Source organism: Penicillium cataractarum (genome assembly GCF_028827025.1).
Source record: "Penicillium cataractarum strain IBT 29864 chromosome Unknown utg000009l, whole genome shotgun sequence".
In the NCBI taxonomy this organism is placed as follows: domain Eukaryota; kingdom Fungi; phylum Ascomycota; class Eurotiomycetes; order Eurotiales; family Aspergillaceae; genus Penicillium; species Penicillium cataractarum.
The window spans coordinates 1,847,140-1,864,670 of record NW_026622745.1 but is presented as its reverse complement, the minus strand read 5'-3'; the positions used below and the strand labels follow the sequence as shown (position 1 = coordinate 1,864,670).

At 48.9% G+C, this 17,531-nt stretch overlaps 7 protein-coding genes across 7 annotated transcripts; 3 read left to right on the top strand and 4 right to left on the bottom strand.

Moving 5' to 3' along the window:
- Nucleotides 1-233: 233 nt before the first annotated feature.
- Nucleotides 234-2,085, bottom strand: N7496_011272 (MFS transporter; the record flags this gene model as incomplete). The annotated part of the gene is made up of 3 exons (XM_056704185.1): nucleotides 234-495; nucleotides 549-955; nucleotides 1,012-2,085. 3 exons carry the CDS (start codon nucleotides 2,083-2,085, stop codon nucleotides 234-236), a joined length of 1,743 nt encoding a protein of 580 aa, XP_056550145.1.
- A 1,079-nt stretch (nucleotides 2,086-3,164) lies between these two features.
- On the top strand, nucleotides 3,165-4,313 carry N7496_011271 (serine hydrolase domain-containing protein; the record flags this gene model as incomplete). The annotated part of the gene is made up of 1 exon (XM_056704184.1): nucleotides 3,165-4,313. The coding sequence occupies one exon, from the start codon at nucleotides 3,165-3,167 to the stop codon at nucleotides 4,311-4,313; it is 1,149 nt and encodes a 382-aa protein (XP_056550144.1).
- A 169-nt stretch (nucleotides 4,314-4,482) lies between these two features.
- Nucleotides 4,483-5,680, bottom strand: N7496_011270 (uncharacterized protein; the record flags this gene model as incomplete). Its single annotated transcript, XM_056704183.1, has 2 exons — nucleotides 4,483-5,284; nucleotides 5,349-5,680. 2 exons carry the CDS (start codon nucleotides 5,678-5,680, stop codon nucleotides 4,483-4,485), a joined length of 1,134 nt encoding a protein of 377 aa, XP_056550143.1.
- Nucleotides 5,681-7,709: 2,029 nt separating this feature from the next.
- On the top strand, nucleotides 7,710-9,462 carry N7496_011269 (Zinc finger CCCH-type; the record flags this gene model as incomplete). Its single annotated transcript, XM_056704182.1, has 5 exons — nucleotides 7,710-7,907; nucleotides 7,974-8,021; nucleotides 8,093-8,393; nucleotides 8,475-8,773; nucleotides 8,833-9,462. The coding sequence occupies 5 exons, from the start codon at nucleotides 7,710-7,712 to the stop codon at nucleotides 9,460-9,462; spliced, it is 1,476 nt and encodes a 491-aa protein (XP_056550142.1).
- A 954-nt stretch (nucleotides 9,463-10,416) lies between these two features.
- N7496_011268 (glutathione S-transferase family protein) lies at nucleotides 10,417-11,137 on the bottom strand (the record flags this gene model as incomplete). Its single annotated transcript, XM_056704181.1, has 2 exons — nucleotides 10,417-10,705; nucleotides 10,752-11,137. The coding sequence occupies 2 exons, from the start codon at nucleotides 11,135-11,137 to the stop codon at nucleotides 10,417-10,419; spliced, it is 675 nt and encodes a 224-aa protein (XP_056550141.1).
- Nucleotides 11,138-11,609: 472 nt separating this feature from the next.
- On the top strand, nucleotides 11,610-14,941 carry N7496_011267 (glycoside hydrolase family 35 protein; the record flags this gene model as incomplete). The annotated part of the gene is made up of 6 exons (XM_056704180.1): nucleotides 11,610-11,732; nucleotides 11,789-12,458; nucleotides 12,519-12,642; nucleotides 12,693-12,801; nucleotides 12,861-14,661; nucleotides 14,724-14,941. The coding sequence occupies 6 exons, from the start codon at nucleotides 11,610-11,612 to the stop codon at nucleotides 14,939-14,941; spliced, it is 3,045 nt and encodes a 1,014-aa protein (XP_056550140.1).
- Nucleotides 14,942-15,052: 111 nt separating this feature from the next.
- On the bottom strand, nucleotides 15,053-16,326 carry N7496_011266 (putative glycosyl hydrolase; the record flags this gene model as incomplete). Its single annotated transcript, XM_056704179.1, has 3 exons — nucleotides 15,053-15,452; nucleotides 15,541-15,803; nucleotides 15,868-16,326. 3 exons carry the CDS (start codon nucleotides 16,324-16,326, stop codon nucleotides 15,053-15,055), a joined length of 1,122 nt encoding a protein of 373 aa, XP_056550139.1.
- Nucleotides 16,327-17,531: the final 1,205 nt, after the last annotated feature.

The following is a 17,531-nucleotide window of genomic DNA, read 5'->3' as shown; positions in this document are numbered from 1 at the left end:
CATATCAGACTGAATCCCCAGGGCATATTATTATCTGGTTTTGAAGCGGATCGGCCAGATCCGACGTGAACCTGAGCTGCTGGTGCTCAGAAGGCCAAACTCATAAAGCATCGACTCGGAACGTGCACAACGATTTTGATCAAAAAATTATATGAGATTAGATTCAACTAGCACATGTTATATGACAAGATTGGCCAGCGGTGTTGTTAGGAATTCTTCAATGGGATGATGCCCTAGACAGATGCCCTTGGCTCTTTCTCTGAAGAAGCGGGTTCACGCGGTCCAAAACTCGGAGCAAACTTCGACTTCTTTCTCAGGATTGGTCCAATCTTGATGAACGCGAGAGGGATAGGAACCATGATCAATGCCAAGCACCCAAGTAGAGTACCAGCCCATTGTACCCCTAAGTTATGGAACATTTGTTTTGAAAATAGCGGGAATGCTGCTCCAACTGCGGATCGAATAATCGTGTTGGCAGCAAACACAGATGCCGCGCTAGAGGGGCGGTTAGTCATTTGTATTTCCGGCAAGCAATGTGAGAATCTTACAATGTGAGATATGAGTCGATCAGGTAGTTAAAACACTGCAGGAAGATCACGTAGATCCCGAAGCCAGTGATTACTCCACTCGCGGTTGGTGCCATCCAGTGGATAGATTTGGTCCACCCCGTCCAACCAAACCAGAATAACCCAATAGTGAAACAGATACCTCCAAGTATAGACGGTGGAAGACGCCACTCGGGAATAGGGATATTGTTGTTGGCCGCTAGCTTTTTCGAGTACGACTTTTGGTCCAGCAGGATATAACCACCGGCAAGGAGCTCACCAATGATCAACCCGATGAAAGGTAGACTGCCAACTCCGAGATTCATCCCGTGGATTTCCTGGAACACGACAGGGTATGCACTGAGAAGTGCGTACATCAATCCATAAACAAAACTCATCCACAGAGAGATCTGGAAGAGCGTTAGTGAGATTCTCGTTCAATATGAAGTAACCGGTATGATCATACCAAGAATACAATTGGCTCTGTGAAGAGCATCCGGAATGGGCGACTGAAGTTATTCGTTATCAACTCCTCCCAATCTAGCTCGACCTCCTCCTGCCTTGCCCGTATACCCCAATTGTGGGTCTGCCTGCGCAGCTTGATAGCTTTCTCCACAAGGATAGCGGGTGCATATGTCTCCTTGAGGAACAGGAGACATAGCACCGTAGATAAAAAGCCCATGATGCAAGAGATATACATCGTCCATCTCCATCCCAAATAGGACATTGTGATGAAGCCACCGGTAAAGGGCGATGCGAAGGGGCCGACAAACACAGCCATGGCAAACATTGCGATAGCCACACCACGAGTCTGATTGTTGTAAATATCCGCAAAAACGGCCGGGACGATGGCAATTGGGCTTGCAGCAAAGAAACCCGCAAAGAATCGAGTCAACATGAGAGTTTGGACATCCTTGGAAGTTGCAGTTCCAACTGTGAAAATCGCATAGCCAAATACCCCAACAATGATCGGCCATCTTCTTCCAATCAACTCACTTGCCGGAGCCCACAAGGTTGGCCCCGAAGCAAATCCCAAGACATAGAGCGTCACGCCGAGGATAGCGACCTCGGAGCTGATGTGGAAATAAGGGCTGACTTCGACAACGGCAGAGGAGTAGATTGCACTAGCGAACGATGAGACAAACGTGGAGTATGCCAGTACCACAGATATGATAATCTTCTGGCGCAGGGACCAGTTTTGCGGGTGTAGAGGATCGTCTGCACCCGTAAATTCCACCACGAATTGTTCGGGGTCCGGCAAAGCTGGTGGGTATGGTTTCCCAGCGCCCATCGGTAGCCATTCTCCGCGTGGTACAGGAACTCCAGATCCGACGGTTGAACGGTGTTGGAGGCGGTAGGTTTCGATACGTTCTAGTTCGACCTCATTGAGATTGGTAGGACGACGACTTAGTGTGTCAGCACGAATGGCCTCGAACTGGGATTCCCGACGATCTTGGGTCGTTGCGATCGCAGTTAGAGGATCACTGCCGCTGCTAATTGATTCACGAGAATTGGGGGTGGGAGAGCTAGCACGCTCCATGATGATTGGGAATATGATGTATGCCTCTCGATCTCCCAGTGGGCGTACTTTCTTCTTTTTTCTGTTCTTTTTACGTTTCTGTGAAAAAGGGGGAAATCAAGACTTTTTGAACTCTAGAACGACGGAAGACTCGGGCCCAACGATTAGGTTGTTCGTTCCTCATTCCCCTTCCTTGCGGTTGCTGTCTACAGCGTCATCGAGTTGTCTGCCCCGGTCGATCCGTTCCACGACCCGGCCAAGGGATGAACATCCGAAAAGGCATAGAACACAACCTTTGAAAATAATTGCGGGAAATATAGGAGGGTAAGGATCGATCTACGGTATTTTTCATTAGCTATCAGTGGTTGATTCTACCTCCAGATCGTGCTGTAGCGTGGAGTTTTCGTATCCGAGATGCCGATTCTGACCCATGTCGCAACGTCATCAGTCGGCAACGGGCGTTGGATTCACAGCACGGTTAGAAGATGCGGCACTCATCAACTTAAAAAATTCTAGACTCGGACCATATTGCCTTGAGCGGAATTTCCGGTGGATTATAAGCTAGTGTCTTCGCCAGATAGTGTTTGAGCTATAGAATAATCAAATCTTAGCCACTTGCAGGGTACGTCAAATCAATCTACAGACACATGCGGGGCATTCAGTCTCCGTGCATCTAACCTAATCCACTCGGTGGTGTGCTTCTAAGGGCCTTTTGTCAATCACTTAGTTACGCAGAGGCTTGATTACTAATTTTAACTAAGGCAGAAGCCTTATAATTACTAACCCTAGCTTAGATTATTCAGATTTCGCCAGACATTGATCATCAATTTGAGCAAATCAACATCATGCGACCGAGGGGCTAACTGCCCCATTGGGGCTGAACTCCAAGACCACCTCGGTCTCCTCAGCAAAGATGAGAAAAAAGAGGGGTTTCAGCTAGGACTAATGCTATTAGTGCCAGTTCTACTTGGTTAGCCCCCAATAATGACAGTACAAAAAGCAGGTCTATTCGCAGTTCAACTTCATGGCATCCTCAACCATCTTACTTCCAACGATTCACACTACTACTTTACGCATTCAATTGAAACTGGAATCCCACAATGGCTGAAGTCCACGGTGATTGTGACCCCACATTCAACTCTGTTCGCCAGCTTCTACAGTCGCGGATCGCTAGTGGAGATGAAATTGGCGCATCTCTTTGCATCAACATCGACGGAAAGAACGTCGTCGACTTATGGGGTGGCCACGCTGACGAAGCCCACACTCGGTCCTGGGAGAAGGATACTATCACGGTGATCTGGTCTTCCTCCAAGGTTGTGACCAACTTAGCTGCCAACATCCTTGCTGATCGCGGCCTACTCGACGTCAATGAAAAGGTAGCCACCTACTGGCCAGAATTCGCAGCCAACGGCAAAGAAAACGTCAAGGTTTCTCATATTCTGAGCCATACCGCCGGTGTGTCAAGTTGGCCGCCTGGAACAACCATGGATGAAATTCTCGATGTCGAGGGGGCGACGAAGAAACTTGCAGAGATGGCCCCCTTGTGGACACCGGGTGAACTCCTTGGGTATCACCTGGTTACGCAGGGTCATCTGGTCGGCGAAATTGTGCGGCGCGTCACCGGCAAAACTTTGAATCAATTCATCGTCGACGAGATAGCAACTCCCTTGGGCGCAGACTTTCGTCTGGGCCTGCCGGAGGATCTGTGGTCACGCGCGGCCGATATTGTACCCTTCACTCCGAGTCCACTTCCAGCTATCGATCCTGAGAGTATTGCTGCGAAGTCATATGCAGGGACGCCCGCGGTTCCCGGTGCGCCCAACACTCCTGCTTTCAGGGCACAAGAGCTGGGAGCCATAGGCGGCTTCTCGAATGCTCGTGCTTTGGCTCGTATCGGCTCGATCGTGTCTCTCAATGGTACCGTGGATGGAAAGCAATATCTTTCTCCCAAGAGTATTGAGAACATGATGCAGGAGCAAATTGCCGGGGTTGATGCGGTCTTATACCACTACCTCCGTTTTGGCCTTGGTGTTGCTCTGCCTGTGCCACAGACTTTTCCCTGGATCCCAGATGGTCGTCGTATCTGCTTCTGGGGTGGTTGGGGCGGGTCGTTCTTGCTAATGGATCTGGATCGCCGGATGACTATTGGGTATGTGATGAACAAGATGCATCAAGTCATCATGGGCAATGAGAGAACCACCCACGACTATGTCAGAGAGATTTACAAGGTGGTCGATCAACTAAAGTAGCCATTTAATGCGTTGAACGTACCCTAGAACGATTAGAGTCTGTTATTGGAATCGCAGTATATCATATTTACATAGAGAATGAAACTGTGCATCGATATCAGGTCAACCCCTCCACCTCCAGCCAAAGAACTTATATCTGGAATCTTCGGAGGTATACTCTCCAGACACTTCAAAGGGATTTCTTGTCTTTGATAGCCTTTTGCCGAGCACCGCCAGTCTCCTTGAATACCAACTCGTCACGCTCCCACATCAACTCCACGGCAGCACCGGTTGGACCTGTCAGAACAGTCAGCAGACCAACCTTGACCAGCAGGCCTGGCCAAGAAACAGTGCTAAGAATCTGCTTGTGGGCAACGCTGTACAAAGTCAAGGCCCAAAGCAAGACACCCGCAGAACCAATCAGGTAGTCCCATCGCAAAAAGTAGTGCACGCCCTCAGCCACCGTCTCGACCTTCACTCCCGACCAAGGAAGAGGGATGGAAAAAACTTTAGATGGATGAAGATCACTGAGGTATCGCTCATTGAACAGGCTGGGAACGGCAACCGAGGCGAGGGAGACAATCCACGAGACAAGGTGGGTAAGCGTCGCATTTGCGAATGCAGATGCGTATACCCAGCGCAAGCCAGACATGGACGCCCGGTGGTTGTTTGGGAACAAGGGTGACAGAACGTAGTAGGCCACCGTTGTCAGAATGGACACATAGGCAGGCCAGGGCTGCCAGATTGCGATCGCGATTTGCTTCATGTCGAAAGAGATCAGGGATGGAGCGGGCAGTACCATCGCTTGAGTTGGCACCATATATCCAATTATGAAGACGAGCGGTAGTACTGCTAGAACAACGCGGGGCACGCGAATGTTATCAGCATTAGGGCGACGCGCAGTCACTGAGCAACCTAGTTGTAGACCGCAAATCAAGGGAGTCGCGAAGGCGAAGGTCATCAGTTGAGCTGTGAGACCGAAGATAGCGGGACTGCGAAACTAGTTAGTATGTTCAAGCTCTAGAGTTTGCATTTTTTGAATAAAATGCGACCTACTAAGCAGCAATTGTCCCCGCGTTACCCTTACGCCATGACTCCAAGACAACCAGGGTCCAGGCAGCTCCAAAGGTGCCCGAGAACCCAATGCTGTGAAGCAAAAGACTAGGACTTTGGCCATCGAGCGATGGATAGAAAAAGGTCGTCAAAAGAGTCAGAATCCGATCAACGGGTTCCACACCGGTATAGACCGAGCGTAAGAGCGCATCTACACCAGGAAGCTTTCCGGATTCCACGGCATTGCGACCCAACTCGTCGAGGCCATTGATATAGGAGAAGTAGAAGATAGCGTAGAGCACGAATGCGCTCAGCGAGAAAAGAACGTATCTCATGATCGCGTCGTACTCGTAGGGTCCGGAGTTGCACGGAGAAGACAAGATGATAAACCCGGGGGGTCGAATATGGGGGGGGGGTTGACTTTTTAAATCTCAGCTTAGTGTTACAGACGAGTCTAGGATCATGTGTGGCTTACATCAAGGAGCAAACCGAGGCTAGTTACTTGTGCCGGAAAGCGAGCCGAAGTTCCAGTATCTCGTCGTGTAACCGATTGCGCTTGGCTGTCGATCGCCCGTCATTTTCACATGAGCGCTGCTTATGTACTCAGGTCCCCCCTGGGCAAGATGTTCCTTTATGCGAGGAAGTCATGTCGAATCTCTCGTATAGCATCTACAAGGACAATCGGTTGTATTGTATCGATGTAAACATAAGAGTTAACTCGATACTATACGATACTGTACTCAACGATTCCGTGAAATCAAGGGCAACCGAGCAACTGTCTTCAGTACATACTGTAGGTACAGGAGTACAGTACCTCGAACTTCCCCACACGAAGATCAACTCGAGCTAATCCAATTTGGGTATGCAAGATGCCACCCTGGAAGGACAGTGCTGCTATGCACAACATGAATTGCGAAGTCAAAGCTTCTATTACAGACTCTATGACCATGTGCGACCGTGAGTTTTTCTAGCAATGATAGATTTTCATTAATAATGCATTTTAAATTGCGAAAAATGATCCGTTGCAGTTATTAGAAAAGGCTGCATGTCCCAGAATCGGCAAAGAGGGGAAAGCAGTTAATACGGTATATGCTCGAGGAGCTGATGGCTATCAATGGTACTGGGTTCCTTCCAGCCGAAAGGTAGACATGTTTACTGATCTTCGAGCAGCCAGGTCATTGTGCCTTGGGGAGGTCCGCCTTCTTATTGAAGCGCTGGGACACTGGAAGGCCTTTCCTAAAGACGCACCGGATAGGGCTGAACACCACCCATCCACGCTATTGAAGATGTCGCAGACGCTTGAATGAGCTTGTACTACCATCCGGCCATTTATACCACGGTCGTGAAGCACCTCAACGGCTCCTTGAAATATTCTGGGGACTCGGTCGTGTGGGAGCTGACCGTGTCACACAGGCAAATGCGCATCTCGCAGATGGACCATTCTGACCAACCGTGCCGAAGATCAGAGCCCCAATTCCATCATGTTTGTCCTTTGGCATGGAGCAATTTGGGGTCCAGATTGACAAAGATCTTTGCCCTGTTTCAGGCGAGTTTGGGCGCAAGCGACCGAGCTCTTTGTAAAACCCGCACGGTTCCACTCCCGAACGAGCGGCCGCACACCTATAATGTGTATCGGTTCAGTTCTAGTTCACTGTGACAGCGTAGGTAAAAACGAACGACTCTCACGGAAGAGCAGGCATCGTGGGGAGGTGTATGGACGGTGGAAGTAGGTGCTGAAGGGTGTGGTGGGTCGTGTCTTTGACCCCACGGTACAGGCGCTGACGATGAATTCCGCTCATTCAGCTCGAGTAAGCATCCGCGGGTCCCGAGAATATCTAGGTCATCAGCAGTAGGAGCGCAAAAAGGGAGTCTGGAAGATCTGGAAGCTTCGGCAGAATCAACGACATCGCTCAGGCCAGCAAGACATGTAATCTCGGGTTTGTTGATGCCGCGGAGTCGGTCCTTCGCGTCGTGGAGGACCTTGTAGATTTCTAGACGATTCCAGCTTCGACCGGACAGAAATTTGGAGAACAAAGCCCAGTAAGTCTTCTGTTGGTATGCAGAGGACCGACTTGAGGGGTTGTGTCAAAAGAAACAAAGAGGAGATTCCCAATGTGGAGATGCCAAAACACACACTTCTGCAGGGATCAGGTGATTGCCCCCACTTACTCAGTTTGACCGCCTGCCACGAAGCTACAAATTTGACTTCCCCTCCCACCGTATCAGCTCACCTCAAAGGCTGAGGTTTCTCTGCTTATTTCGCTTCTGCAAAACCTTTCCGGATCTCGATTGAATGTCAACGGTCCTTGCTGAACTCTACTGCTCCGTGGGACAGGCGTATGCCTTCCCGGTTACTCGTTGAAGATGTTGAGGGATACGGATATAGATTCCATGACTACCCATCTTGGAATCTTGTCAACAGAAAACAACAAGCACCATGAAAATCTGCAAGATGTTCTGCAGCAATTCAAGCGCCTCCTAGAGGACTACAGCTCTCTCAAAAGTGATTACGAAGAGGTCAAGGAAGGCCGAGAGAAATACAAAAAGCAAGCTCGCGGTCAGGTACGAAGTTCAAGCCGTTTTGGGCGCCTGATGAGGCCGGAGATAACAAGGCTGACAATATGACAGGATCGTAACCCATTCGTGCTGGTGCTTGTCGATGGTGATGGCTACCTTGTAAGAAATCCCTGATGGCTCTAATTGTCACCACTTCACCCAAATTAACCCGGATTCCTTTGTTATTCTAGTTCAAAGAACACTTTATCAAAGCCGGTGCCGAGGGCGGCATTAATGCAGCCCGTGAATTGAGCGACTCGGTCAAGGAGCTCATGCACTCTACATTGGGAATGCAGGCCGATCAGTGTCGGATTATGGTTCGTGTCTACGCCAATATGCTTGGATTGTCCAAGACTCTCGCTCGGGCAGGCCTATGTGGCCATGAAGCTCGATCCCTGGCACCCTTCACCTCGGCTTTCAACCGTGCCCAGGATCTCTTTGACTTTGTCGATGCTGCCGAAAAGAAAGAGGGCAGCGATTTTAAAATCAGAGGTCGGTGCCTGATGATCTCCAAGTTGGCAGGCTTCTCGGCCTCTGTTCACGGCACGAACTAACCGCTGTCTCCAATTCCAGAAATGTTCCGACTTTTCGCAGATTCCAATCAGTGCCGACATATCTACTTTGCGGGCTGTCACGATACTGGATTTGGCTCTCTGTTGACCCCATATAGGGGCCGAAGTGACCGCATCACCCTCATCAAGGCTGCTTCCTTCCATCGGGAATTCGAATATCTGGGCTTACCGATCAGAGAGCTGCCGTCCGTCTTCAAATCTACACCTATTGCTAGCACCAAACCAAATACTACCGTCAACACCAAGGCGGCTTCTGCCACAAATGGCAGCAATAAGCCGATCTGCAAACATTACCAAAAAGTATGGTTCCGCTCCCAATACAAACAACTTCTGATGTATTCTAACTGACATGCCTCCAGGGTATTTGCAAGTACGGTAATTCTTGCATCAAGCAGCATGTCATGCCCGGTCAAACTCTGTCTGCTAAGTCACCGGAAGAATCGCCAAACAAGTCGTGGTCTACTCCAACTATCGTGGGCCGCACGCAGGAGTTCCTTTCCACTCAACTGCCGCCAATGAGCCTCAAATCGGAGGAATTCATCGCTATCAATAAGGATGGCGAACGTATCGACACCTATTGTCCCCATCCACCCGCGGATGCCATGGATGAGTACCACCGCCGTGCCAAAGAGCACAAGGTCTGCAACAGCTATCACCTATCCGGAGAGTGTGGTGACATGAGTTGCCAATACGACCACAGTGATGTCTCTGACACCATAGTCGACGTACTCAGATACATCCTCCTTCAGCACCCTTGCCCTCGAGCCGGGGTTTGCCGGTCCATTCAATGTTACATGGGCCATCTATGCCAGAAGCCAAACTGCAAGGCCGTCAAGAGCTGGCAGTGTCGCTTCAACCACCGTGCCCACAGTCTTGATCTCCAAGTTTCTCAGTGGGTCGTACCTGTCGAACAGGCCGAGGGAGAGCAATCCTCAATGAGCGGCGACTCATTCGAAGGCACCACCTCTCCAAGCACCATCAACTTCTAAAGTGGTCTCGAGTCCTGATACCACTACCGTTCTAATACGGTAAAACCTCGCTTACTGATGGCCGACTTCAAATCGTGTCGGTCCTGTATGTGTGAAATAACTGCGAGGCTCCAATGCCGGGGATTTGTCTTAACGGGGCGGATTTTTGACCTAAAAGGCTTTTTTTACTCAAAACTTCTGGCAGAATAGAAGTGGGGAGGTTCGGTTCCAGTGGACTCTGACAAAAAAGAAGAGTGGTTGGTTTGAATTCATCATGCTTGCCGGATATCCTGTTTTATGCCTGAAGAGGACAACAAAAGATATTACCTCCACCCTCGAAGTCGTGAGGTAATATTATACAGCAATGGGTGCGGAACCAGCGGGAGTTACCATATTCATTAAGATCTCAATGCGGTCGTGATTTGGAAGTCGGTATTTTTTTCCCTTGCATTTACTAGTATTCAGAATGTCATTCAAGTCGTCGTTCTGCGTGGCGCCATACTTTAATGATCGAATACATCCAGGATTTCCCTTTATCAAATGTTCTGCGAGTCTCTAGCTTCTGAGTCTCCACGATAAGCAGTAGTCCGGCATTCAGCGCAGCCGCGGCGGGTAAGGTTTGGCTAGAATTCTTCAAGGCCAATGTATAGGATGTAAAGAGGGCAGCCCCGATAATTCATAAGTGGTATTGAAAATTCTGACTGGGAGAGGCAGAATATCATAGAATAACGAGAGGTCTGTTGGACGTGTAGCTGATTACTATATAGTTTTCTGACTCTAAGCTATGTCGGTGGATAAAATTATGTAGTAAGTAGTCTTGTGGATTCTAGGCACCATTCTCATATCTCAAAAAAAAGCCACGAACCAGGTTAATTTACAATTAGAAACTTTTTCCTAGAGCTTGCCAGAAACACACTCTTCCTTGCTCCGTAGGGGTCCATGGAGGTGCGCCAACGCCATCAAAGTTCGGGTTGGCTACTTTGCTGTGCCGGCCTGGATTTTATAATATGCTTCTTGAACCTCCTCGCGAGCATGCATCAACGCCAACCACTTATGGATCATGGGATAGGTGTCCAGTGAAAGACCAGCAAACGAATGCTCTCTCACCCACGGCTCGAAATGGTAGTCTACTGCAGAGACTCGACCTGGTATAACACTCATACCTTCGGACTTCTGTAGTTGGCTCTCCAAAACATCGTAGCATCGGTATGTCTGAGCAGTGTATCGCTGGAGGGCGTCTTCGTCCTTCCGGGGATGGCAGCGTCTATTATGAATTAGCTTTGCTAAAAGGGGTCAGCCTATATACTAACCTGAACCAATTAACCTGCCCAGTCATCGGACCAAGGGTAGTTAAAAGGAAATATTCCCATTTCTCAAAGTCCACCAAATCTTGGCCTGAACTCCCACAGGGACCAATCTTGTTTGCCGTGTCGTATACCCGGCGAACATAATTCATACACGCACCAGATTCCCAAGATATAATGCCCGTGTTGGGATCCTCGAGTGCAGGCACCCGCCCATTCTCGTTGATCTGGAGGAATGCTGTGCCCTTCACGCCAATTTCAGGATCGTCGCTAAAGTCCCAGCACTTGACCGTGAATGGAATCCCGAGTGCTTCTAATGCAATGGCAATCTTGATGGGATTAGGACCCGTGGCGTGGGTGTGCAAGATGAGAGGTTTAATATGGGTGGCCATCTTGGGTAGAAGAAGTTGTTGAAGTAAAGAATAATTGAACGATGGCAAGAAGAAAGAGATAATGCGGAGGTGATCTACCAATGATGTCACACCGTTATGGCGAAACCTGATGATGATGTACCCATGGATGAGCCATGAGCTTATTTAGCCTGAGATTCTCTTGGCATAGCCTCAAAGCCAAAAACAACTCGGTACGTTGTAGTCCGAAATTCGATGATTACTATGTAGCTTTGTTCTGGAAGTCTGGCATTTAGCCGATTCCTGGGCCAGCGCGGGGATATTCCTTCAATCAAACATTCCGAAAGGAATGGGAAAACTCCGCTAGTTAGGCGTGGGGGTAAAAAACATGGGGATGCGGGGAACTGTGAAAAAAGGGCTGGTTATTTATCCGCTCCCCTTTTGAAAATGGGGGGTATTTAAATGGCTTCTAGTCCTATGAGCTCTTTCTACGTCAGTACTGGCGACTTCCAAAATGCTTCTCTTGGACTCACCTCTGCGTTTTACAGCGTGGGTGGCGTTCGTTTTTGCGCCATGTTTAGTGCTTGGCTCAAGCTTGTTTGATCGAGCTCAACGGAGAGATGCTTTACAAAATTTAGTAAGTTGGCACTTTTCAAGGGACAACCCCCACCAAATTAACTCAATTTTTTGTAGGTGACTTGGGATAAGCACTCGCTTTCCGTTCGGGGCGAACGCATCATGATATTCTCAGGGGAGTTCCATCCATTCCGGCTACCTGTCCCTGATCTCTGGCTGGATGTATTTCAGAAGATAAAGAGCATGGGGTTCACGGGGGTTTCCTTCTACGTGGATTGGGGCCTTGTCGAGGGCAACCCCGGCCACGTCTCAACAGATGGCATATGGAGCCTCGAAGAATTCTTCGACGCTGCTACCGAGGCAGGCATATATCTCATCGCCCGGCCAGGACCTTACATCAATGCAGAAACTACAGCAGGAGGCATTCCTGGATGGGTGCTACGGAAGAATGCCACCATCCGATCGGACGACCCAGAGTACCTCAACACAACCACCAACTACATGACCACCATGGGTCGGATGATTGAAAAGGCCCAGATCACTAACGGGGGCCCAGTGATCTTGGTGCAGCCTGAGAACGAGTATTCCACTTGGCCTGGTGTGACTGATTTCCCAAGCTCAATGAATCGAAGGTACATGGACTATGTGGAGCAGCAGCTTCTTGACGCTGGTATCACTGTTCCGCTCATAGTCAACGACAATGTGGCCGAGGGATATTGGGCTCCTGGATCTGGTCTTGGAGCGGTGGATATTTATGGAATTGATTCTTACCCACTACGTTACGACTGTGAGTCTAAAATCTCAAGATTTGACTGCTGAGAAAGATCTGTTCCTGATTGGCTTTAAGGCGCAAATCCTAGTGTCTGGCCGACTTACAGATTCCCATATGATTGGCAGGTCGTTCACGAGCGTGAAAGTCCAGGAACTCCATTTGCAATTGTCGAGTTCCAGGGAGGCTCTGGGGAGGGCTGGTAATTTCTTTCCTTCTCTATCTTACTACGCATTTGTTAACGGATCATAGGGGAGGAGTCCTTGAAGAGAAGTGCGGGGAGCTCGTAAACGCAGAGGCAGCCAGAGTTGTCTACAAAAACAATTATAGCTTCGGCGTTAAGCTTTTCAACATATATATGGTCAGAAAGCTCTTATGAAATTTCATTGGGAAATTCCAGACTCTAATGTTATATCACAGACGTACGGTGGAACAAACTGGGGCAATCTCGGTTACCAGGCTGGGTATACCTCCTACGACTATGGAGCAGCCGTCACGGAAGAACGCGGCATTTGGCGCGAGAAATACAGCGAACAGAAATTGGAAGCAAACTTTTTGAAAGTCTCGCCAGCATATCTAACAGCGATACCGAAGTTGGGTGTCAATGGTTCGTATGGAGCCCCAGATTCAATCGCAGTCACCCCGCTTCTCGGTAATGGTACCTCGACAAATTTCTATGTCATCAGACATGCAGACTTCACTTCACAGGAAAATACTCAGTATAGCCTGACAGTGTCCACGAGCGTCGGAAATGTCAGCATTCCTCAGCTGGGAGGCAGCTTGACCCTCAATGGGCGCGATTCCAAATTTCACGTCACAGATTATGATCTCGACGGCATCAACCTGATTTATTCAACCGCAGAAATATTCACATGGGCAAGGGGACCCGGATCATCACGAGTCTTGGTTCTGTATGGCGGCACTGGTGAAACACACGAGTTTGCAATCTCACGCCATCTTGGCAATCCCGTCATAATCGAGGGTGACGATGTCTCGTTCCACCAGAAAGATTCAACATGGGTAGTACGCTGGCAGGTTGGGCTCAGTCGCTGTGTTATCCAAGTCTCAAATTTGGAGATATACCTTGTGTGGCGTAACGAGGCGTACAACTATTGGGCTTTGGAGCTGCCAGCGTCGCACCCGATCGGCAATTTTTCGTCGCCTTCCAAAGAGCTGGTTATCGTCAAGGGTGGCTACCTTATTCGCAGTGCCAAGTTGGTTAACAAGCAACTCTGGTTGTCGGGGGATGTCAACGTGACAACAGAGGTTGAAGTCATCTCTGCGCCGGTCGACCAACTGAAAGGACTCGTCTTCAATGGACAGCAAATGAAGACATCACGTACCAAGACAGGCAAATTGTCAGCTGTTATCGAATACCAATCACCCACGCTAGATCTCCCTGATTTAACCAATCTGCAATGGAAATACATTGACTCGCTCCCGGAAATCAAATCATCATATGATGACTCTGCTTGGAAGTCCTGCGACGAACTCACCACCCACAATCCTCGGGATCTGGACACACCCACGAATCTATATGCTATGGATTACGGGTTCCATACTGGATCATTGCTTTACCGGGGTCACTTTCCCGCAAATGGGCTTGAATCTTACCTTTGGCTCAACATCTCGGGAGGAACTGGATTCGGTCATTCGGTCTGGCTGGATGATACATTCCTTGGATCGTGGCCTGGCACAGGCGCAAACGCCACGATCACACAGAATCTCACAATTCCAGCATCCCTGTCCTCCGGGACTAAACACGTTATCTCCATACTAATTGACAATATGGGCCAAGATGAGGAGGCCCCAGGCACAGATGCAATCAAGTTCCCTCGAGGCATCCTCGGATACCAGCTGTCTAACCATGAGCAGTCAGACGTATCTTGGAAGGTGACTGGTAACCTCGGGGGTGAGCAGTATCAAGATCTCGCCCGTGGACCACTCAACGAAGGTGCCATGTATGCCGAACGACAAGGTTATCACTACCCCAATCCACCAAACTCCCACTGGGAAGTGTCAAATCCATTCAAAAACGGGTTGGCAAAGCCGGGCGTTGGGTTTTACACAACATCCTTCAAGCTCGATATTCCGCATGGCTGGGATGTCCCCTTAAGCATTGTGTTCAGCAATTCCACTGCAGGCGATTCATCGCACACGACCTCTGGACACAATTATCGCTGCCAACTCTACGTCAATGGATATCAATATGGAAAATACAGTAAGTGTAGATTCACAAACCTTATTCATCTTTGCCAAGATCCTTTCACTAAGACCAAGCAGTCAACAACCTCGGTCCCCAGATGTCATATCCAGTCCCGGAGGGTATCCTCAACCACAATGGTGTCAACTACATAGCGTTGACTCTATGGGCCCAGGATCCTTCGGGTGCCAGAATCGGTGGTCTGGATCTGGTACCAAGTGCGCTTATCCGCTCCGACTATCCTAAACCACGACCTGCACCTCAACCTACCTGGGAACTGCGACAAGGCGCGTACTAGCACACTTGGAAGGCATTCTCGGTTAGTGAAACTTCTACCAGAGATAACTTTAGAAAGAGAGCGTCTCTTCTTGCAAACCGAAAACTTAGAAAGATCAGTAGTTGGATTTCATCAGACGGCAATCGCAGCAACTAGCGCGTCCAGTGCTGAACTATGGGTTGAAGCATCTGCAGAACTAAATGGACCAGCCCAATTAACACCTAACTGATTCTGATCGTTCCGGTCATTGGCCCAAATGCTGTTTGCACATGCTTCCATCACATTCTTGTAGATATCATTCGGTGAATCCTGTTGTAGCATCTGCAAATTGCGTATGAAAATCCCCTTGAATTGTGTTGCATCTGGGGCACAGTTCGGCTCACAAACATCATGAATCACCATATTCGTGTCAGATAGGGTCTTTATTGCGGCTTGTGCAATTTTGTTGGCCGATTCTAGGTATGTGTCGTTGGGGGCTGCTCTGTTGAGCTCGACCAGACCACCCAGTATAACGCCTTGGTTATAGGACCACCTGATAATCTCTGTTAGACAGCCAATATGAAGTTGACGTAGCATAGTGACGGTAAAAGTGAGGAAGAGTGTGTGTTTGAGATACATACACTGTCTGGCCATTGTTTTGGCAATTTTCTAATAAGCCATCGTTGATGGTATAATCCGGCCCAAAGAAATCTTGTGCCGCAAACCAATCCCACTGCTTCTGCGCCCATCCAACATAGGTATCTCTCTCGGATTCAGAGGATGCCCGGTTGGCAAGATGTGCTGCAACCGAGAGGAATAGCTCGTTCGTAATTGCGTTGACGTAGGAACTCGTCGTACTCCATTGGAGGCCACCACCTCCACATCGCGTCCCCCAGGCCTTCGTCTAAACAGAGATTAGTCTCAAAGTTTGAATGTAGGAGCTCTCAAACAAATTTTCAGACACCTACTAAGCTTGAGAAGATGCCTTGTGCAAGACCTAGATAGGTATCATCATTGGTAACATCGTAGGCAGCAATCCAAGCCAGCGCCCACCACATGTCGTCATCATAAGCCGAGTCAAGCCAGTCAGAGGCATTAGCAGCACCTTCATATCGTGACTGTACTTTATTTTCAGGGCCAGGTTGAGGATTGTACGCCGGCGCGTTTTGTAGCGTGTTGCTAAAAACATAAATCGCGGTATCTAACACAAATGGGTCAATGGCGGCCAGGTCTGCAATGACAGTCATACAATTCGCGCCATTCCACCATCCGCAGGTATTCCAGAGTCCGCTTGTGGTATTATACCAGTTCTGGAGGGCATTGAGAGCTATCTGGACCCGTGAATTGGCATCCTCGGCGACAGTGAATCCTGGTAGGATGAGCCCTACCAGAACTGTAGAAAGCGCGCCCCAAGGGAGGAATTGCATATTCAAGGCCGAGGAGGGAGCGAAATGGCAAGACCCCCTGATATATGCGAAAGTCGATCATTTAAATAAGATGGACCACTCGTCCAGCGCAAGCTCAGGCACATAACTCGCGAACAAAAAAAAATAAAAATAAAGCTACATTCTTGCTATGGAGCGGCCTTGATTGGCTCAGATGTTCAGCCCAGTCGGACAGGTCCACTGATGTTTTCGCGAGACCCCTGATCTGCATGATCACCCAAATCTTAGTCCAGACATTTTATTTTGTCCAACATGCTATCAGGAGTATTGAGCCACAGTGTTCTTGACAGAGGATGTAGCTTCAGCGAATTACATACATCTGCTGTCAGGGATCAAATGCTGCTACTGATTTTTGACATTGCGCTCACTGTTCACAGTGGGCACTCGGTCGTATGCCATCCAGGCCCAGCCCCTTGCAAGGATGTGGACCCAGTTAGTTCTTCATCACCTAGTGTCCTCCCTCGATAATTGAATACATGCCCGAAGTGGTGTTACCAGAGCTAGATCAGACTTCTGTTGCTTTTTCGGCATGCTTTCGTTACAGGTTAACCCCCGAATGTATGGATCACACTCATCGCTAAACTGGTCAACGGGAATTCTTGCAAATAATCAGTCCGAGGTGGTTGATGTTAGTGTTAAGCATGCAAAAGCAAGCTCACTTCCCCGGATTACTTGACAACTGCATTATGACATTGACACATTGAACTATAAATAACTAACTAAGCGAATCTGATCTAATGACACATATAGCTATGTTACTGACCCCGCGTAGACCACAGACCTGAATGCTCATGCTCCTCTCGCATGTAGTGAATCATTCTTTGTAATGGGATAGCACCTATAAATCGAGTTTATTCTAGACTGGCGCCAGATGTCTCATGCATGGATCAATAAAGTTCATGCCGATGACGTAGATAAACTCGGGTCCAGTAGGGTCGAGTCGTGTCCATTCGGCTTTCGAATGTGTGTTCATTCCCTATCTTTATTTTCTAACGTACTGAGTGAAGACGAAGCTCAATCACTCATATCTCTGTATAACAGCTCTCCATTATACGAGAGCTTTTCGGGGGTTCATGTTGTCGTTGGTGAATTGCGAAGGCTCTCCGCACGAAAGATCGACTAGTTAGCTGGACGTTCACGTTCTGACTCACCTTACGACCCTATCCATGCCTAGTCTCGACCTCCGA